Source organism: Drosophila sechellia, chromosome 2R (genome assembly GCF_004382195.2).
Source record: "Drosophila sechellia strain sech25 chromosome 2R, ASM438219v1, whole genome shotgun sequence".
NCBI classification, from domain to species: domain Eukaryota; kingdom Metazoa; phylum Arthropoda; class Insecta; order Diptera; family Drosophilidae; genus Drosophila; species Drosophila sechellia.
The window spans coordinates 13,659,682-13,679,535 of record NC_045950.1 but is presented as its reverse complement, the minus strand read 5'-3'; the positions used below and the strand labels follow the sequence as shown (position 1 = coordinate 13,679,535).

At 45.7% G+C, this 19,854-nt stretch overlaps 6 protein-coding genes across 7 annotated transcripts; 1 reads left to right on the top strand and 5 right to left on the bottom strand.

Moving 5' to 3' along the window:
- Nucleotides 1–60: 60 nt before the first annotated feature.
- LOC6609627 (guanine nucleotide-binding protein subunit gamma-1) lies at nucleotides 61–816 on the bottom strand. Its single transcript, XM_032716366.1, has one exon. The coding sequence runs from the start codon at nucleotides 613–615 to the stop codon at nucleotides 415–417; it is 201 nt and encodes a 66-aa protein (XP_032572257.1). The 5' UTR covers nucleotides 616–816; the 3' UTR covers nucleotides 61–414.
- A 159-nt stretch (nucleotides 817–975) lies between these two features.
- On the bottom strand, nucleotides 976–7,257 carry LOC6609626 (kinesin-like protein KIF12). Of its 2 annotated transcripts, XM_032716365.1 has the most exons (8): nucleotides 6,748–7,257; nucleotides 3,749–3,923; nucleotides 3,466–3,693; nucleotides 3,261–3,401; nucleotides 2,805–2,946; nucleotides 1,890–2,730; nucleotides 1,123–1,446; nucleotides 976–1,064 (listed from the first exon to the last, which is right to left on the bottom strand). In XM_032716365.1, exons 1-8 carry the CDS (start codon nucleotides 7,065–7,067, stop codon nucleotides 1,052–1,054), a joined length of 2,184 nt encoding a protein of 727 aa, XP_032572256.1. In that variant the 5' UTR covers nucleotides 7,068–7,257; the 3' UTR covers nucleotides 976–1,051. The 2 variants fall into 2 exon arrangements, with proteins under 2 accessions (XP_032572256.1, XP_002034303.2); XM_002034267.2 differs by lacking the exons at nucleotides 976–1,064; nucleotides 1,123–1,446 and adding an exon at nucleotides 1,538–1,768.
- Nucleotides 7,258–7,980: 723 nt separating this feature from the next.
- Nucleotides 7,981–16,457, bottom strand: LOC6609625. The gene is made up of 4 exons (XM_032714785.1): nucleotides 15,677–16,457; nucleotides 15,243–15,319; nucleotides 12,848–15,134; nucleotides 7,981–12,795 (listed from the first exon to the last, which is right to left on the bottom strand). The coding sequence occupies exons 3-4, from the start codon at nucleotides 15,114–15,116 to the stop codon at nucleotides 8,582–8,584; spliced, it is 6,483 nt and encodes a 2,160-aa protein (XP_032570676.1). The 5' UTR covers nucleotides 15,117–15,134; nucleotides 15,243–15,319; nucleotides 15,677–16,457; the 3' UTR covers nucleotides 7,981–8,581.
- A 265-nt stretch (nucleotides 16,458–16,722) lies between these two features.
- On the top strand, nucleotides 16,723–17,828 carry LOC6609624 (60S ribosomal protein L18a). Its single transcript, XM_002034265.2, has 2 exons — nucleotides 16,723–16,811; nucleotides 17,245–17,828. The coding sequence occupies exons 1-2, from the start codon at nucleotides 16,794–16,796 to the stop codon at nucleotides 17,758–17,760; spliced, it is 534 nt and encodes a 177-aa protein (XP_002034301.1). The 5' UTR covers nucleotides 16,723–16,793; the 3' UTR covers nucleotides 17,761–17,828.
- Nucleotides 17,825–19,002, bottom strand: LOC6609623 (peptidyl-prolyl cis-trans isomerase E). Its single transcript, XM_002034264.2, has 4 exons — nucleotides 18,741–19,002; nucleotides 18,293–18,679; nucleotides 18,064–18,236; nucleotides 17,825–17,990 (listed from the first exon to the last, which is right to left on the bottom strand). Exons 1-4 carry the CDS (start codon nucleotides 18,939–18,941, stop codon nucleotides 17,846–17,848), a joined length of 906 nt encoding a protein of 301 aa, XP_002034300.1. The 5' UTR covers nucleotides 18,942–19,002; the 3' UTR covers nucleotides 17,825–17,845.
- A 163-nt stretch (nucleotides 19,003–19,165) lies between these two features.
- Nucleotides 19,166–19,770, bottom strand: LOC6609622 (serine palmitoyltransferase small subunit B). The gene is made up of 2 exons (XM_002034263.2): nucleotides 19,615–19,770; nucleotides 19,166–19,408 (listed from the first exon to the last, which is right to left on the bottom strand). The coding sequence occupies exons 1-2, from the start codon at nucleotides 19,745–19,747 to the stop codon at nucleotides 19,227–19,229; spliced, it is 315 nt and encodes a 104-aa protein (XP_002034299.2). The 5' UTR covers nucleotides 19,748–19,770; the 3' UTR covers nucleotides 19,166–19,226.
- Between the last annotated feature and the right edge of the window lie 84 nt (nucleotides 19,771–19,854).

The window sequence follows — 19,854 nt, the reverse complement described above, 5'->3', positions numbered from 1 at the left end:
CTCATCCGGAACATTTTGAAATTTTAAATTTCTTTCAAAAGCAAATCGAAACAAACTCCCTTCACATGAAAATCACTAACTACATGGCTTTATTTCAGGAATATCTCAATAGGAAAGGGGCTTTGCTAAATTCTCCAATAAAGAGCTACAGGATTAGCAAAATACACGATATTTATACACACATATGCAGGCGTTTTAGGTCAAGACGGTTTCTCGTATTTTGTTTATGCATCCATAAATTCTTGGTTCGTCCGATTTCATTGTATATACTTAGTTTATAGACATAATTGAGGTCAGCACACTTACAACGAACAGCAAATAGGTAATACGACTGATTCTGATCTCGGCCGTGATTGAGTATACATTATAGGATAATACTTTTAGGATTGGGACCGGATCATGATGTATCCGGATCTACAGGATGCTGCAGGAGCTCTTCTCACGAAACGGATTCACCTTCTGTGTGAAGCCGCTGAGCAGGCAGTCTTCCTCCTCGTGCTCCAACATGTACTTCATCATCAAGGAGCAGGCCACCGAGACGGGCATACGCTCCATCTTCACTTCCCGCCGTAGCTGCAAGTTGATGGAGCGCTGCTGTTGCAAATTAGCAGCCATTATGTCCAGGACGGCTGTCTCCGCGAGACCTATGGTGGTTGCTGGGATGATAATACTGCTATAATATCCTTGATTCAATTTGAGTTGTGTTTATTTAGATTTCCCTAATATTTTAAGCGAGAAATATGCGCTCTACTTCTCGGTGAAATATTTTGTTGGGGGCGCTGAAAAATCAATATTTATCAAAGTGTGACCGCGTTGAGAATGGTGCTTTAATTTTCCGACTTTTTCGAGCCGTTGGTGAAAGCTTCTTGGCGGCGTGGGGAAAGATTCCGCAGTTTTTGAATCTTGGAATTACTATAAGCTTCCATAAATTGAATCAATATATGACCTATTAGCTATAGATTTTTTTTATCAATGTTTTGGACACCGTTTATTTTATTTATTGCAAAAATATATATTATATAAGTTTACAACTGTTTTCATTTAAAGTTAATTATGTGAGCATGCTGGAATCAAAAAGGAAGTTATGAGTAATATTAATTAGATGATGTTTCTAAAACTTACTCTGGCATAAACTCAGCCGACTGCTTAGCATGCGCCTCCTCCGGATTAAGATTCAACTCCTTGGTAATGTCTGAGTCCGGTTTCCGGAATGCATTGGCCATAATAAGAATATTCTTGGCTATTCTTTTCTGATCGATTCGCTTTTGAGCCGTATCTGTTCGTCTATCAGCATTCTCCGACATCCGCTGCTCTATTGGTAAATCTGGTCCTGGTGGAGATTGGAGCGGTTCTGGATTTGTCCAGATCTCAGTGCCAGGTGTTTCCTTTCCTGTCGTTGGAGATATGGCCGGACGTGCTGGTATCAATGGGGAACGCACACAGACTCTATAAAAGAAAATTAAAAAACATTTAATCATAATTTAATAATGGCGCAGATAGTGTTTTTACTTTATAGTAAAAATTCTATGGAAGCTCGTATCATAGGAACAAAAACAAACTTTTATTACAAATCCTTACATGACTAGTCACACTCTTGGCTTGTTTTTTTTTTTTTTTTTTTGTTTGTTAAACATTTACAAATGCACTTTACATAAAACTGGTTAAAAAGTAGAAAACATCCAATATATGTATATAGGTAATATTTCACTCCTTATTCGGCTGGGCCTTCTGGCTTGGCTCACTGTCCTCATTCCCGTTCGGATTCGACCTAGAACGAGTCAGAAATGGGAGAGAACAATGAGCCAGTCCTGGAGAAGGAATCAAAAATCAGTTCAAGACTTAAAACTATTGTTCCGACCCCAATTCAACATGCCAAGCATCCCACTTACTTATTGACATCCTCCAGTTTCTTTAGCAGTCGCTCGTTTTCCCGGCAGACAATCTCCTGATCCCTAAGAATGGTTTCCCGCACGGTGAACAGATGATTATTCTCCTGCCTCAGGGATTCGTTCTCCACCATGTATAGCTTAACGAGCTCGGCGAGTTCGGAGCCATCAAGCTCTGGTAATCGCTGCAAATCAACTTTGGGCACTGATACTCCGCCACCGCTGCTGACTCGATCCAGTTGAAGCTCCAGAAGATTCTCAACCGGCCCACCATTCGGAGCCGCTTGATGATGAAGATTCAATGCCGCCTTCAGGTGATCGTTCTCCATTTGGAGTGCATGGATGTCACGCTTCAGACTGAGAATCAGCGCCTCCCTAGGATCCATCTTTATAACGGGCTTGGTGCGTATCCTTTTCGCCCGCGACGCATATCGCAGAGTGTTGAGGGTTTCCGCATGATTATAGTGGGCGGGGGAAACGCAAGCGATCATCAAGGTGACACCATTTCCCGCCAGACTGTCGGCCAGTAGCTTGGTGAGCTGGCTGTCTCGGTACGGAATGTGACCCGTCCTTTTCTTGGAATCGCTCAACGAGGAGATACAGTAGCCGAGAACCATCAGGCTCTTGTTGATGTTGTTGGCTTCCTCTAGGGTTTTCCCTTCGCTCATCGTCTTCTTGGTTAACTCACTGCCAGCCAGGTCCACGAAGTTTATCTTTCCGTGCTTGGAAAGAAACACCCCACCGTCCGTCTGCTGATCGGACAGGATGTGGACCGTCAATATTGTGTGAGACCGTGAGGAGTGGTCGTTCATGGCATGAGAGCCAACAGCACGATTTCTCATACCTACAAGAATGGCAATATAGAATGTGTGCAAAGCAACTACTTTATGAATGTACATATGTATAACTACTGCTTACCTTCTTCCAGTACGGCCAGAAGGTCATCCAATTCTTCGCAGTCCACCGTGAAAAGGTTCTCCACGAAGAAACCACCCGATTTCTTGGACCAGCGCACCGCCAACGGTTTTCGTGCACTTCCCGGGTTTAGCAAATCGATTACCTAGGGGATTGATAAAAAATGCAATTCAATTTGCGAAACCAATATGGAAATGGTGGGTAGGCTAAGAAAACAAATCGATGAAGTGCCACGCAAAATGCAGAAACATTTCACGAATAGTGACAATCCACGATATGTGGGTGGACTGTTAGTCTGTCTGTTTTCGGTGGGTGAAGCGTACTGACATCCATTAATGGAGGTCAGTGGAATACATGTTTGCGGACAAGCAATCGGTATTATGGCAAATGCAATTAGGATTTAAATTGATATTGCAGAGGTCAATCCAAATTAGAGATCCCTCGTTGGGCGCCACTTACCCGCTCATTGTAGATTTCCATGAAGGAGGCTTTTAGCACGTAATTGACGTCCTTGCGATTCTTAATCAATTGGAAGAGATACAAAAACGAGCGGAAGATGAGGCCATGGCGCGGATCCTTGGGATTCGGCTTGCCAACGAACTTAAAGAGAAAAGAAACCACTTTGGAGTTAAGCATTTTACAAGACTCTCACACCTGGACTGACCAAATCGGGGGGTCCAGTAAGGGTGTGCGTTTTGCCGGATCCCGTTTGGCCGTAACAGAAAGCCGTGCAACTGAATCCCTCGATGCCCATTTCAATGATGCGCTTTATACCCGAGTAGTCCAGAATATCCTCCTGCGTGGCCCCCGGCTCAAATACCACGTTGTAGGTGAAAACTCGCACACTATCGCGATTATGCGACCTCTTCTGGCCCACATCGTTGCCTTCAAGCTGCAGCGGATTGGTTTAAACATCATGTTGAAATGCTCGTAAAAATAATACGTACTATAACCTGGCCGTTTCCAGGAAACTGAAGCGTGGACCCATGTCGATCTCTTTTCTCTTTGTCGTTCAAAGGACGCACTCGTACCACCACGTTAATATTGTCCTCCGGCGTTGAGCACTCCTCGCTGCCCGTGGACTTGGAGGCCACGATTTCCAGCGTGTCAGCGCTACCAATCCTGAGAGGATATATTTCAATTGTATTTTTAAGTCACATAAATAACTTGAAATAACTTGTACAATATAGCAATTAATCAATAACGAGTAAAACATACATATATATATTTTAAGGTTCCAAGGATATGGTTGTTCAACTATGATGCCAAATGTAGCTCGCAATTAACGGAATCACAATTAATCAATCAAAGTGAAACAAAGCTCCCATTGTTTTATGAGCTCCATTTGCTGTGGGTCCTGCGAATTTCCAGAATTTGTGGATTGCCTTGAACTTGATGGAGCTCTCACTACGACCGGCCTATTATTAGTCAAGGTTAAGGGTGGATGGTATGGCGCGTGACTTTTGGGGTTTTTCTGATTCATTTGACCACCGCATCGACTAACTCACTATTGTGAAGGTGAGCTAGGAGTCAGAGGTCACATTTCAATTGAATTAACGAACTGACTTCGGTGGAATTTAATCGCAGCTTTTTGGAATTATGGTAATATTAAGCAATAAATTATTGATAAGGATTCCTGAAACTTTTGGTTTCACTTAGTAATTATCCAGCAAATGTAATTGCATCCCCAACAAAGCAAACGAAGTTTCCACTAAAAACGGTTTATTGAACCGCAAATAGGCTGGACAACACGGCGTATGTGCGATGCGCCATCTTAACGTGATTGTATGTGGCACACAGCTGACATTTAACATTTTCACGTAAATGACTCGTTAAACATTCATGCCCTAATGGCCATACTTCACTCAACCATTATTAATCAGACATGAGTTGGGCCTGCTGTGGTAAATATGTGCACTTGGTAAATATTTCAGAAGGCGCCAATAGAAAGGAATTAACACGAAGGCCCAGAGTGCCGACTTGAGGAGCTAACGCCAAGAAAAGTTCAATCAACTTTTGGTCTAGCCCTTAATATTTAATAGGCCAATACAAAGACTACAAAGGCTTAGCTTTAAGCGAAAGTTTTGATTTTGGTTACAAATATTCCTTGTTACCCAGAATGGACTTTGCAATTCAGCAATTATTATTCCAAATCAACTACAGAAATTTGTTTTACGGCAGACAATTAATATGCTATTTTTAGCCATACAAAAATATGTGCAATATGAAATACACATTTCATACCTGTGCAAATGGAAGCCTACTACTTGTAAGTATTGTTGATATTTGCATGGGGTAAATATTTTCCCAGCACCGATTTAAAAGTAACGAGAAAATTCAGGCTAAATCGTATGAGCAATAAAAAAATATGGGTTTTTCTGGGCCACTTGTTTGCCAATCAAATAAACTGTAGCGAGTGGAAAAAAAGGAACGAAACTCTCACTTTTATTTCCGGGGCATGGAATCCGAAACCAATTCCGAATCCGAGGCAACCAGACCCGCTAGTAGGAGATATTTATTAGCCATGCTAGGTTTAGGCAACGAAATGTCAGGTTTGATTATCTGCGGGGCGTAATAATGACCTAACTCGTGTTGTGCATGCCAGAAAATCCATATATGAATTTGAAAAGTATAAAATCCACACGGATATTAAACGGAAACTTCCGACTGCCACGTAAATTCATTTGTGTTGAGCACTGTAGTGAAATTGCCCATGTGCATACATATATGTACATATACTGTGCCACTATATTCATGATGTATGATTGTACATACGTATATGCTTATGACTGATTATGGCACCACTGTCTTCGATGTGTGTCGTCAATCATACGGCTATCAACGCATTAATTAATCAAAAGACTGAAACACATGCGTGCTTCAAAATAATTATAACGCCCTCCATGCCGTTAGCCTGGTGGGATTAATCATATCGTATCTCTTAAATAAATTCAGGTTCCGTATATCCCTACAATTCATTAAATTACTAAGTGACAGACGTAGGTGTCAATTGTGGATATATTTACACAAATTAATACTCAATAGTTTGGGAATTTCTAATGGTGCACTGCGATTGAGTGTATTTTATGGCCAAGCCTTAGTTCAAACTTTCTTTTTACCCTCCAATCACTTCAATTAATGATCCTTCCGAAAGCGAGACAGGTCCAAAACTAGCACTTAACCCACTTGCCACTTGCCAGCGCGCCAGGAAACTGGGGTCCTTAACCTTAACTTCATTGTGTCTTCTGCACCTGAACCCGCATCGAATATAAAAAAACAACAACAACATACATAAATGTGTCACTTTCGCTCTCGACTCCGGTCATACCGGGCATACGGACATCGGCACAGCTATAGACTTCAATATAGTTTAATTGCAAAATCGATTTGTGTCGTGTGCTCGTTGGGTACTCAAACCCCAGATCTGTGCCCATACTTCCTCCGCTTGCGACCCACAGAGAGTGTTTAAATGGAGGCCGGTCAGTCTTGCTAACGTGGTGGTCGTCCGTTTGTCTGTCCGCTTGATTGCCGCCTGTCCGTTCGGCTGTCCGTTCGACTGTCTCTCATTATGGTTGGGCTTGTGGCTTCCCGTCATTTTCGTTGCCTCAAGGGTTTTTAATGGATCGCCTATTAGGGGTGAGCTGCTCCGGCTCCCGGCCTGTCGTGTTATCATTACCCCGTCCTCCGAATTCGATTTCCGCCCTGCCACACGTACTATTAAAGCTCCAAAACTACATTTTCAGTGGCCAAAACAATTAAATTGCTCTGCATGTAACTCTCTTCTAAAATAATTTTAGAAAACTAAATTTTTCAACTACAGTTTAGGGATTATATCTATTTTTAAATGGATTGATTGAATATTTGATTTATGGGTCTTTACTGTTTACAACTTATCGCCTATTTATTACGGTGGGAAGCATCGCAATCCTTATCCCACACTACTTACTCATTCTCGCGTGAACGCAGGAAATACGGCGTATTGCGGGAGCTACCACCTCCTCCACCGGCGCCACCGCTACTGCCAGTCCCCTTCTGCGGACTAAGACGACGCATGCCATTGGTCAGACTTCGTGATCGTGGCATACTGCTGCTGCTGCCGGAACTCTGCCGCTGACTCTGGCCGGTGGATGTGGTCGAGGGCGTCTTTCGGCCGCGGGAGCCGGCCACTGGAGCCCGACCACGACGACTGCCCGACGTTCCGGCGCTGTCCGCACTACTGCCGCCACTACTATTCAGATGAGGAACACTCGATGCCCGGCGAACCATGGTCACCTGTGTGGATGCCACCGAATGGGGAGAAGCGGGATTGGGGGTCGATTGATTGCTCAGCACTGGGATGTCCCGTGGACATGGCACTGTGGACACGCAGGTCGACTAATATTCAAAAATTCTGTTCTTCGGTTGTCCGCGTTTCCGGTTAACCGCTCGCCGCGAAAACTCAACACGAACTGGCTGGCCAAGTTCACCAGAGCAGCCTTTTTTATTCGAGCCTTCAGATTTATGGTAATTTCTACGCACGCACACCACTGGCCACTGGCCACCAGTGGTCACCAGCTACCCAACCATATACACATACAGTCAACCTAGGGAACACCCCCGGCACCACCTGTAATTGAACTACGTTGTGGTTGTTGCTTCCACTCGCCAAAGGCTCTCGCCCGGAGCGACTCCTTCCCACAACAGCAATTAAATCTACGTGCTGTTTGGTAAACAAACCGAAACTCCCCCGAACGAGGAAGGTTTCTGAATGGATGGGTGGATGGTGGGATGACTCCACTGCTGACCCTGGCGCCATTCGTGTCCATTCATCGTGCGCAACTACAACAACATTAGCCGCCTTGTCGTGGCTTATTTGCATTTACTTGGGCATAATCAGAGCCGGGAACGTGGCATTCCTTTCCAGGATATTAAACCCAGAGTCCGGACGGGTGGGTTAACGAGTATTGGCCACATTAGAGGAATTCCCTGAAAGGCGAAATGCGTAATATTAACTTATTCTACTGGAATTAAAAGATTGATTCCATATTCCATGCGACCTTTAATAAATTGCAATTTATTATTCAAAAGGTCCATCCACCTGCTTCACTTTTAGAACAACCAATTATTTATCCAAATGATATAAATTGATGAACTCATATTGGACCCACCAGCGAGCGAGTGACCAAACAAATTAGTACAATTCGTTTTAATAATTGTTTTTGTATACGTCTCACAATGTTGCATGTTTATTTTTTCATAATCCATTGCATTCCGATTTGCAGCTGGCTTTCGATTTTTTGTTCTAATCATAGTCATTACGTGTATATATAGTATAATTAGTTATGAACTATACTTGGGACTGCTATTTATAGGTGTATAACCTATTTCCTAAGTGTTTATGGTATCTATCGAGTAATCTAGCTATTTTACAAAGTGCATACGAAATATGCAGCCATCGATATTTACAAACGATTTAAGCGAATATAGAAATGTATATATAATGGGATACTCTTGTTGCGAATATTTATATTACAATTAGCTAGCTTAGGCTCTCCTCGGAGAACTCTTTTGAGCCTGGGGTTACATTCCGCCCGAAAATTTTACAAGTACGATACTTCTTAGTCTAGCTCTATTTCTTTAGCAGATAAGACATCGATTTCTTATCCTTAGACGATCGCCAGGGATGAGCGACTATATGTTTTTATCAATTAATAAGCGTAATCCATTCTGTAGTGGGGTTTGTAGTTATAGTTGTTTATTTGTGGTAGGAGGAACCAATGATGCAGTTAATCCGTGTTCATTCATTGCGGCTTGGCGCCCTGATAGATACCCTCAGAGTACTTGGGCCTGCACTCGGCACAGAACCACTTGCCCTGCGGCGCCACCATAATGCCCACGCACTCGAAGTGGAACCACTCGATCAGACAGTTGTCCCCGTCGCATGCGATCATCTCGGAGACCTCGTCGTATGGACAGCGACAGTAGCAGTACACGGATTCTCCTTCGCGAGCGAGACGCGCTCCCGCCGGCGGTCGAATGGGATACCGTATGTTGTTCGCCTTGAAGTACTGCAGTGTGGCGAATCCGGGATTGGGTAGCAGCGCTGGTGGTATGGGTTGATTGAAAGCAGTGGCCGCAGGCGGCGGTGGTGGTGGAACTGGCAATGCCACCGGTAAAGGAGTTGGCAAAACTGGAGGTGGCGCCGGTTGTGGAGCCGGAACCACACTGGTCACATTAACCTCCGCCTCCTCGTCATCAGAGCTGCTTTCACTACTATCCGACGGTGGAGCCGTGGTGGGCAGCAGGCTAGGCCGGATTTTGAGGGTCGGAATGGGTGGCAAGTGATCCTCTGGATCGGGCTTGTGACGCTTGGCTGGGCGAGATCCTCCTGCGCCGAACAGAGATCGTTGTTTGCTTCTCTTTCGCGAGGATCCGGCCGATGAAGTTCCACCATTGCTGTGTGAGTGATGGTGGTGGCTACTGTTATTGTTATTCCTGTTTCGCTGCTTTGGCGGTGTGGGCAGATCCTCCTTGGCCCAGGTCAACTGTGGTGGTGGCTGCGGTTTAATGAGCTGCATTCCCACCTGGAGCGGTGGCGCTAGAACGGCGCTCATGTTTTCATCGTCGCTCGTATAGCCATAGAACTTGTTGGGCCTTCGCTGGCGTTTCGAACGCTTCAGCTGGGCATCGGCATCGGAACAGCTGCTGCCCTCACTCATTCTCGTTATGGACGATTGCAGTTGGCGATGAGTTAGTGGCGTTACAGGGAACAGAGACGATTCTGGATGCGACAGTATAGGAGTCGGTGGCTCCAGGGGTGCAATCATTCCAGGCATTCCGGGTAACCTATCCATGGGTGGGGTTGCATTACTAGCAACCGGCTGTAGCTTGCCAGATTTACACGTAGACTTTCGTTCCCGCTTCTTTTTCTTGTTCCTCACCCTTTCCCGCTTATCAGCAAAAGCAGAAGCCTCCTCCGGAAGAGAAGGAGTTGAGGGCCGACTGTTTTCCACAATGTCATAATTGTTGCTCGGTCGCAGTGGGGCATGCTCGGCCATTAGAGCTTCTCGCTTTTGGGTCAGCAGTTCGTTGGCCAGCTTCTGAGGATGGGAGTCGTAGAACTCTTCATCTGTATCCGAGAATGCTGTATCGAAGTCCGACTCATTGTACATCGGAGGCTTGGGAGAGGGTGGTGCAACAGGACTATTGTTTTCATTGACGGCAGTCGTATCCTCCACTTGATCCTGCTCATTTTGACCATTCTGATCGTTTTTGAGTGACTCTGAGCTCTTCTTTACCTTTAAAGATTTCTTACGAGATCGTTTCTGTGGAGATCCACGAGCAGTAGAGCTATCTGAATCATCGGAATTGCCACTGGTACTACTGCTGTTGCTAGAACTACAGCTACAGTTGGACCCGCATGAACAGCTCGAGGAATCGGAGTCTGAGGAGCTGGAGCTACTTGAGCTGTCGCTATCACTGGATGCATTCTCACCGGGCGTTTTGATCGATGATTTGTTAGCGGACTTTTGTTTCACAGGTGAGGGTGCAGGCGTGCGGTACAACTTGCAATAATCGTGATCAGACCAGGCAACGTGCAGCTTTGCGGGCGGCAGATTGGCTAACAAGTCTTCCTTTTCCTCATCCTTAACCGCCTGCTCTTCCGGGATGGCCACCGCCTGATTTTGAAGGAGGTTTTTCCAGATTGAGACATCCACTTGATCTTCCTCCTTCTTGGGCTCCAATTCATCATCGGCATCAAGAGCCTTTTCTTCATTAGAGTCGTCGGAAGGCTTTTCCTTATCCTCAAGTTTGGATTTCACATCAAGTTCATCGGCGTCACTCTCAGAGGATGGCGACAGCATCACCTTGGGCATATCCAGATCATCCACAGAGGATCTCATTGGCAGCTTAGGCTGCTCCTGCTGGCTGCTTCTCGGTGCATCTGAATCACTGTCATCACTGCTATCCGACTCCGAGAGATTGGGTGCGATAAGATTAAGGTCTTCCAAAGATTCCTTGTTGCGCTTCGACTTCTTGCGCCGCTTTCGATTCTCAGATTTACTGAGTGGCGGCTCAATTGAATTATCGATACGGTCCGATTCCTCCTTCTTGGGGGTCTCGTTATTGGTTAACGACTCGGGCAAGAGATTTTCTTCATTATGTGCTCCTTCTTTTTTGTCTTCGCCTTCTTCCAGCTCCTCCTTTATATCCTCCAACTTTTGGGGTGATGCTGCATCGGTCGCCTGCTCAACGGAAGCTTCTTGGGGCAGTTCCTTCGCCACATGACTGCTGGCATGCTTTAGCAAGAGCTTGCGCGACACGAATTTCTCTTCGCAGCCCTCCTCGGTGCATGCATAGCGGAAATCCCCAGTATGCATTCTTTGATGCACCTCCAGGTATATAGCTTTGCTGAAAACAAAACCGCATTGCTCGCATGGAAATTCTGCGGGAGGCACGCAAAAGTGGTAGACATGGCGCCAGCGCTTTTGTAGGCATTGTTTGCATCCTGCACTCTCCGTTCCGTGCTTCCAGAATAGATGCTTTGAAATATCCTGCTTGTTGCGATAGGCGATACCACAACGATAGCACAAATGTAGCAACTTGTGCTTCCACACGTGAGATGACAGTTTCGATTGGCTCTGGCAATCCTCCAGACAGATATCGCAAGCCTGGTGCTGCTTCCTCAGATGCACCATCAGCCTAAAGGCGGAGGGCAATGGAGCCATGTCGCAGAGACAGCACCGGAACTGAAGATCATAAACACTTCCTGCTACCTCTCCAGGACAAATATGACACAAAATCTCGCTGTAGCTATAGAAGTTCGTTTGACACATTACGCACGTTATGTTCGACTTAATGTGCAGTCTTCTGTTGTGGGTGTACAGCTCCTTGTGAGTGGAGGTCACAAAGCGGCAGGTGAAGCACTCGTAAATTCGCTCATTGAACTGCTCTACGTACTTGCCATTTTCCAAACTGCAACAACTGGCAGCATTCATATACTCGTTTTCAAGGTTCGGAAGAAAGCTTTTTAGTTTGGCTACAATTGTCTCTGCGTACAGTTCCTCAGCTGTAATGCTATCCACCGTAGCTGTAAATCTGTGCTGGCCTATTAAATGAATCACCAACTGTTTTACATTTACTGCGATCCTTCGAGCGTGATTGCAATATAGGCATAAGGAGTACACAGATTTTAAGCACAAACGCACAAAATCTACCATTGAAAACCGGTCGAGAGGACGATCCAGTTGCAGATCCACCGTGTGGGTGTCGGGTCCAGCTACCATTATGCCATCAGCGGGTGGAAGCGGCTGAATGGCAAGCGGTTCGTCAGCAGTTTGAGTTTCCTGCGAAGGTGAGGCTGGCTCCAGAGTTTCCTTTTGTTCCTCCGTCAAATCCCTACTATCTTCCATCTCAGGTGCATTCAAACTATCATCCATGTCCATGCAATCGCTGCCGAGGCTGTTGCGACGCATTGCATCGGGCTTATCTTGAAATTCCGTAATTAAAGCTGGGGGAGGTTCTGGAAGATTGACGTGATTGTTGTGGGGCGACGCAGGTGGCGTTAGTGACCAACGACGCTGTTCCTCCTGCTGTGGCTGCAGGTGCTGAGGAGGATCTGCAACCTGTGGCACAACGTTTTCCAAATGTGCATTGGCCATAATAACTTTGGACTGTTTTTTGGTAATTATATCCGCCTTGGTTCGCTCAATGTCCAGCTTGGTGCGCTCCAGTTCCGCCAGAACACGATTTAGCTTAGACGAAGTCGAGTCATCATAGCTAAGCGCTGGCGGTGGAGGAGGTGGTGCATCAAAGGGTAGCTCCTCTGGTGGTGCCGACACTGCCTCTTCCACCGGCTGTGCCGGTTCTAGCTCCTCGTCCTCCGTATCCGTACTGCTAAGGGCTGCATCCACAGACTTCTGAAATTCCTTAGGCACCCGCAACATAATTTTGGGCACAACCAACTTCGGAATGGGAGGCGCTGGAGGATCTTCTACGGGCTCTGGCGCTGGAACTATACGAAATTTAGATATATGATCTCAAAAATTTTATAAATGTGTTCTTACTGTTTTCTGCAGGGAAAAGATTTTGTATATCCGATTGCAGCTGCAACTGTTGGGGAAGTTGCTCCGGTATTGCCTCTACGGGAACGGGTTGTTCAACCGCCTCCTGGGGAACCGGTAGTGGTGGTTCCGGGGGTCTACGGACCTTTCGTCGCCTTTTCAAAGGCTTCCGTTTGTTGTTCTTGCAGCCTATGATATGGTCACCCTTTCGATTGCACAAAGCACACGGCTGCATCAGTTGGGAGCAATCGTGATCCTCAAACTCAGAACCTTGGACAAAAGTGGCTTGACATGTGCAACAAACGAGATGCCGGGCTCTATCCTCCTTACTCTGCTGCTGGTCCCACGCGTCCTTCGCGAAGTGACTCTGGTCGATGTCATGCTTGTTTTCTAGATGGAGCGACAGCTTCTCTACACTGGGATACACATGGTTACAATATAGACAAATGTAACGACGGTGGACTTCACGCATGTGGAGAAAAAAGTGCCAGCACTGGTGAACGCTGCAACACTGGGAGCAACGAAAGAAGCGCTCCTGCTTCTGCGATAGCTGGGAACTATTCGTGCTTTGGATCCCGCGGCACTGGGCCTGGTGCTTGTTCAGCTCCTGAAACCTTTCGAAATCGAACTGCAAATTGCACTTTGCACAACTAAGGACTTGTTGGGACTCCGTAGAGGTGACAGGCGGAATCACATTGGAATTGCTCTGAAGACGTTGTAGAAGCAGCGAGGGAACGGAGCCACTTGACTCCACCTTTGTTTGTTTTTCGGGTTGGCTGACGGAGGAACTCTTGCTGCGCCTGCGCTTTAGCGAAAGCTTCAGAGCCGGCGGTTTGGCATTGTGCTCGCTCTCTGGATGATCGATGACCAGATGCGGCTGCGAAGCAGAACTTACGGTGCTGCTCCTGCTGCTTATGCTTCTGCTACGGGTCGTACCAACGGGTAGAATCAGGGAAAGCGCAGACACCTGAGAAGCGGTAGGGTCCTCCTCCTTAGTGTTGTTGCCAGTGTGGTTTGTTATCACAGACTGTTCCTTGGGGTCTTTCAGCTCTTGGCCGGGATCCTCCACCTCTTCGTCTACGAGCTTCTCTTCTTTCAAAGCTTTATGAGCCCCATTGAGTTTTATTAACGGAACGACCTCTACAGTATGTTCTTTCAACTTAACACTATCACTGTGTGATTCATCTTCCAAATCAGACTCGATTTTAATGACATTAGGGGGCGCTCCGTCTTCGCTGCATGGAAGATCCACATCCATTGTCAGCGAAGGAGAATCTAGTGTATCGGATCCCTCTAAAGAAGGTACACCAGTTGGTTGCGATGCAGTCTCAACCACTTCTGGCTCTGCAGTGGAAACGTATTCACCAACGTCAGCTTTGTAAAGATCTTTTGAAGACTGAGACTTTTCTGTCCCTCCTTCAATCTCAAAAACAGGACTCTCATTATCTTTAATTGATATGAACTCTTTATCCCCACTTTCAGAATCTGTTTCAAGATTTATCACTGGCGGGGTGTACACTGTTTCCTCGATTTCGCTTTCGGAATCTTCATTAGCTGATCGAAAATACTTTTCCTCCACTTCATTGCTGTCAGATTCTTTTGGCTGGAAATGGTCCACCTTTTCTTTGATTTCGGACTTATGATTTGCCCCTAAAGACTCTGACGGCTGCTCTTCCGAATCCGTTAAGAACTCCATATGGGAGGAATCCGATTTGTCCTCCACTTCGGTCTTAAGTTCAATATCATCTATTAACTGTTCATTGAGTGGGATGCTGGCTGGTTCTTTGAGTTCCTCTGATTTGTCTTCGACAAGCTCTTGCTTTACAAGATCATTAGAGGGAGAAGCAATTGTCAAGCAATTTGCTCCTAAATCGACTGGTGTATCCGTGCTTTTCCGTAGATTTAGAAGAGATTCCTCTGCCTGCTCTGTCTCTTCCGTTTCGGCTGTCTCTTCCGTTCTCGTCGTCTCTTCCTCAGGTGTGTCTCTGAAACCCTGGCCATTTGTCATGGTTACATCTATCACGTCATCGTTCTTTTTCGGCTTCCCATCCTCATTTTTTTTAGCGTTGTTGTTCTCTCCATGTTGGTGGCTCTCGCTTTCCTCCTTCGCCAGGTCCAGCACATAATAAAGTTCTTCGATGTCGTCTTCCTCGCCGGCAGCTGCACCTCCCCCGGTGCCCGCTCCCGATCCCGTTTCCGATCCTGTTCCCGCTTCTCCATCATCTCGGTTAGAAGTTAGCTTGGCTTGTTGCTGATCCAATGCTTCCATCATATTTTCTGCAGTCACACGCTGTCAGCAATAAAACAATAATAATATTTAAGAAAAGGAGAGAAAAATAAATAATCAGAGCGCTTATAAATTAAACGCACTTTAGGCAAAAATTATTATATTTATTACCTTTGCATGCCGTTGGCGTTGAATCCGTTCCGGTTCTCGCTCTTTTTCTTGTATGCTTTTCGTTGTTCTTTACGCAGCTGAAAGCGAAATGAAACGAATTTATTATTACGTGAGATATTGGGTTTGGTATTTCGATAAAAAAAAAAAAATTAGAATGACAGCAAAGGCTAATTGTTTATGCGGGGGTATACACGATAAATTTTTCAGAATATTAACGGCATAAACATTTGGATTGCACAAAAATCGCCGGTCATTGGTTGATCTTGCAGCCCTGGTGCAAAAGAAAAGTCAAAATAATTGAAAATACCAAAATAAATGTTAACAAAATGGCAACGAGAGAGCCACTTACTGCTAAAAATAAACGAATTTACTTGAAATATTCTTGGAATGGACACTACAATCAAAATGTACAGCAATTATGCACGTTTATTTACCTGCTCTCCTCCTGTGCGTTGCTGTTGTTGTTGTTTTTGCTCAGCGTATTATTGCTGTTCTTGTTCTTGTTGCTGTACCCTGCTTAGGTAGAATTTTCCCACAAATTGTAGGCGGCAGAGGGAGAGAAGAACGGTACAGAGAGTGGCAAGGCAAGAGCGAGAGAGAGAAAGAGCGATGAATTTTACGCGCGCAAACACCAAGGAGAGAACGTAGCCAAAACAACAACCGATTTCACGGAAGTTCGCTGCACAACTGAACCAAAAAGAGACCGAAACCGAGAGGCCGAGAGAATTTGCCCAGCGGATAGGATTGGACGAGCCGAGACGGCTCGGAAGGAGAGCGGGGCGCCCCTCCCCACGACGAACTTATACAATTAACGCCTGGTTTCAATTGTTTATAAACTAGCAGGACTCGCATATGTAAAGAAAACAGATTTCACAAGTACACGCAATTGCCGTTGGGCTTAGTTTCGACCAGACGCACAATGGTATTGTCGAATTGCCTTTTTTGCGCGTCTCTTGTGCGGTGTAAAAAATGTTCTTTTTGCACGTCGCCGTACACGCTTTGCATTTTATGTTCTGCTCGATTTGTTCGCGCACTTTTTCACCGTATTTTAGCAGCAGCACGTTGAGTAGCGTATGGGGATTGGATATTTCACAATTTGGCTGCGGGGAGCGCTCGAATAAAGCGTGAAAAACGAGTTTTTAGCAATATTTTTCGCCTTTTTTACAGCCATGCCATTGAAACACGCGCAGAAGCTAGTGATGGAAGATAGTTCGATAGCTGGCGCAGCGTGCTAGTGTGACTGACAAAAATGCAACCGTGTGATAGGCATCGCTGCGCTGTTCGCTTGCGGTTCAGTGTTTCATATCGATACTTGGCCAGTACCATCGATTATTGTTAAAATCTTTTATAGAAGGGCTATTTAAAATTATTATCTTGAGTAATTATCTAAATATGAAACGAACCATTACAACACGTTCAGTATCACAGTGGATAAATCATAAATATTATTCGTAGTTAGCTATCGATAGTTTTTTCCATCCCTGAATCAAGGTTCAGTGTCATATCGATTTGACAAGCTCTTTCCGTTTCCTTTTCGCGTGAACGTTCAACATGAGAGCCAAGGGATTGGTTAGTATTTGTCAAAAAAAATGATTTCAAGAATCATTATTTTAGTTTAAAATGCGTGCAACAGATAAGCAAACACATTGCCCATTTGGCTTAAACGATGGATTTTTGAAAACTCTGTAATTTCTGTGTAAAAACGACTTGGGAGTGAAAATTGTCGTGGACAATGTTTTCCGAGCCACTTTTCGTAAAAATGTAAACCTATCCAACTCACAAAAGTAATTTACATAATTGTGAGAAACTATTATTCAGAACGAATTTATAACTCACTATTCAAACATATTCAATATAATTGAAATACAACTGCTGTGTGCCGCCGAAAACATAACCTTCAAAAACCAACAGCCATGCGTGTGTTTGTTTGCCTGCGACCACTAGCATTTGTTTACAATTGTTTTATGTAGACCACTTAAACTAATCCAAATCCCATTTGCAGCTGAAGGAGTACGAGGTCGTGGGCCGCAAGCTGCCCAGCGAGAAGGAGCCCCAGACTCCCCTCTACAAGATGCGCATCTTTGCCCCCGACAACATCGTGGCCAAATCCCGCTTCTGGTACTTCCTGCGCCAACTGAAGAAGTTCAAGAAGACCACCGGCGAGATCGTGTCCATCAAGCAGGTGTACGAGACGTCGCCCGTGAAGATCAAGAACTTCGGCATCTGGCTGCGTTACGATTCCCGCTCGGGCACCCACAACATGTACCGCGAGTACCGTGACCTGACTGTCGGCGGTGCCGTCACTCAGTGCTACCGCGACATGGGAGCCCGCCACCGTGCCCGTGCCCACTCCATCCAGATCATTAAGGTGGACTCGATCCCTGCCGCCAAGACCCGCCGCGTGCACGTCAAGCAGTTCCACGATTCAAAGATCAAGTTCCCTCTGGTCCAGCGTGTCCACCACAAGGGCAACAGGAAACTGTTCTCGTTCAGGAAGCCCAGGACCTACTTCCAGTAGGATTCTCCTGCATCCTATACCTATGACTTAGTGGATTTTTTCAATAAATGAGAACGTTGAAGAGTACACTAGTTGGGAAGCTTCTTTATTTTAGTTCTCCACAGGAGTATATGACAATCTTTTGGCTGGGAGTGCCCGACTTGGAGCCACAACGTTCCATCTTGCGCACCACCTCGGCGCCACTGATGACATGGCCAAAGACGACGTGCTTGTTGTCCAGCCAATCTGTTCTGTAGAACAAAAGAAATATATTTAGTAGAAGGAAACAGTTCAGTTAAGTCTTGTATTGTAAAACCAGCTTACTTTGTGGTGCATATAAAAAACTGCGAGCCATTTGTGTTGGCGCCCGAGTTGGCCATGGAAAGAGTTCCAAAACTGTTGTGTTTCAGATTGAAGTTCTCATCGTTGAACTTTTTGCCATAGATGGACTTGCCGCCAGTGCCATTGTTGTTGGTGAAGTCGCCTCCTTGGCACATCTGTTGAATAGAAAGAATGTACAAATGAGGAAAACGTTGCCAAATAATTAACTTACAAACTCGGGTATCACGCGGTGGAAGGAACAGCCTTTGTAGCCGTAGCCCTGCTCGTGGGTGCACAATTGCCGAAAGTTCTCCGCCGTCTTCGGTACCACATCTGCCCGGAGGAGCATCACAATGCGACCGGCGTCATTGCCACCAATCCGTATGTCAAAGTAGACTTGTGGATTACGTTTCTCTGCCTTTTCGATGACTGCCGGCCCCGTGGATGGCGTTTCCACTTTCTCTGCCTCCGGTTCGCCGCCTTCTGGCTGCAACGTGGCTCCCGCATGCTTCTGCAACCAGTCGTCATCTGCCCAGATAGGCTTGAAACTGTCCTCCTTAACGCGCACTGGTTTCGCCAAGTTCACGCGAATTGTGCGTCCGCAGAGCTCCGAGTCGTTCTGGAAATGGTTGATTCGTTGTATTTCCTCTGCAGGTTGATCTACTTGTGCTAAAACTTACCATATTATCCATGGCCGCAGCCGCATCCTCGCTCTGTTCGTATTCTATAAATGCGAATCCTCGATGTCGTTGTGATTCGTAGTCCGCCGGCATTTGGATATCTGCAATATCGCCAAACGGTATGAAGGCATTGTTCAACAGTCTCTCTGTGACCTCGTCGGCCAGGCCGCCCACATAAATGGTGCGCTTGTCGTTAGACATGGTTAAACTAATTCATGAAACCACAAAGAAGAAAACAAACAAGCTAAATGCATAATGAATGTTTATGCGAGGCAATCGATTATTTTCCCTACACTTATCGATTTTTAATCGATTTGAAATGTAATCGGAAGCAGGGTTTTCCACCAAGGTTGGTGACTTGCATATTCTTTTATTGCCTGGCAATGCTGTACAAATTCAAAACGAAAACCGCTAAATCAATTGAAAGAAACGTCGTTAGCCGCTAGGTATTAAATTATTTATTGATTAAGATAAGCTACACTAAGATTATGTCATTACTGATCCGCTTTCGTTGGCGCAAAAGCCCACCGTACTTGTAGTGCAAACGCTGGTGAGATTTTGCACGCTCGTTTGGGGCCACAAAAGCTGGAAGACGGTGACACAATAGCCCGGCACAAAGGCAAAGGATGCGTAGAGGATCAGGGAGACGAAGCTGCCGAGGAGGACATCTAAAAGTGAAAATAGCATGGTGCGATATAACAATCCATTAGCAGGTTCCATGACTAAGACCGCCAAGTGACCGGCATAGATAAGATATCGATGAGTAAAGACAATATATCGCGCCAAAGTTGATACTCCGTAGATACGAATGGTGGTGCGGCGCTAATCTTCGCCTTTCGAAGGAAAGGAAAGGGCACAGTCCATTAGTACTCACTGAGGAAGACCTTTTCCCACGGCTCACATATGGCGATCTGTGTGTTCAGTTCGTAGAGGGTGTACAGCCATTTCACATAGCGCTTGAACTTCGCATAATCCTCGGCCAGCTTTGGGAACATGCTTTGCGACATGGGCTTGTGCAATCGATGAGGGTGCGCGGCGAACTAACCCAGTGCCAACTTCGACACCTGGTACCTGTGTCCCCGTCACCGCCTTATCACTGCATACAACTACACGC

Coding starts and splice junctions, on each gene's coding strand:
- LOC6609627 (XM_032716366.1), bottom strand. CDS start 615: ATGGCTGCTAATTTGCAACAGCAGCGCTCCATCAACTTGCAGCTACGG.
- LOC6609626 (XM_032716365.1), bottom strand. CDS start 7,067: ATGGTTCGCCGGGCATCGAGTGTTCCTCATCTGAATAGTAGTGGCGGC. Junction 3,924..6,747: donor CTGCGTTCACGCGAGAATGA/GTAAGTAGTGTG, acceptor ATATCCTCTCAG/GATTGGTAGCGCTGACACGC. Junction 3,402..3,465: donor TTACTGGACCCCCCGATTTG/GTCAGTCCAGGT, acceptor TTTCTCTTTAAG/TTCGTTGGCAAGCCGAATCC.
- LOC6609625 (XM_032714785.1), bottom strand. CDS start 15,116: ATGATGGAAGCATTGGATCAGCAACAAGCCAAGCTAACTTCTAACCGA. Junction 12,796..12,847: donor TCTTTTCCCTGCAGAAAACA/GTAAGAACACAT, acceptor AATTTCGTATAG/TTCCAGCGCCAGAGCCCGTA.
- LOC6609623 (XM_002034264.2), bottom strand. CDS start 18,941: ATGTCTAACGACAAGCGCACCATTTATGTGGGCGGCCTGGCCGACGAG. Junction 18,237..18,292: donor ACCGCGTGATACCCGAGTTT/GTAAGTTAATTA, acceptor TCTATTCAACAG/ATGTGCCAAGGAGGCGACTT. Junction 17,991..18,063: donor TTTTTTATATGCACCACAAA/GTAAGCTGGTTT, acceptor TTTGTTCTACAG/AACAGATTGGCTGGACAACA.
- LOC6609622 (XM_002034263.2), bottom strand. CDS start 19,747: ATGTCGCAAAGCATGTTCCCAAAGCTGGCCGAGGATTATGCGAAGTTC. Junction 19,409..19,614: donor GTGGGAAAAGGTCTTCCTCA/GTGAGTACTAAT, acceptor TTTCACTTTTAG/ATGTCCTCCTCGGCAGCTTC.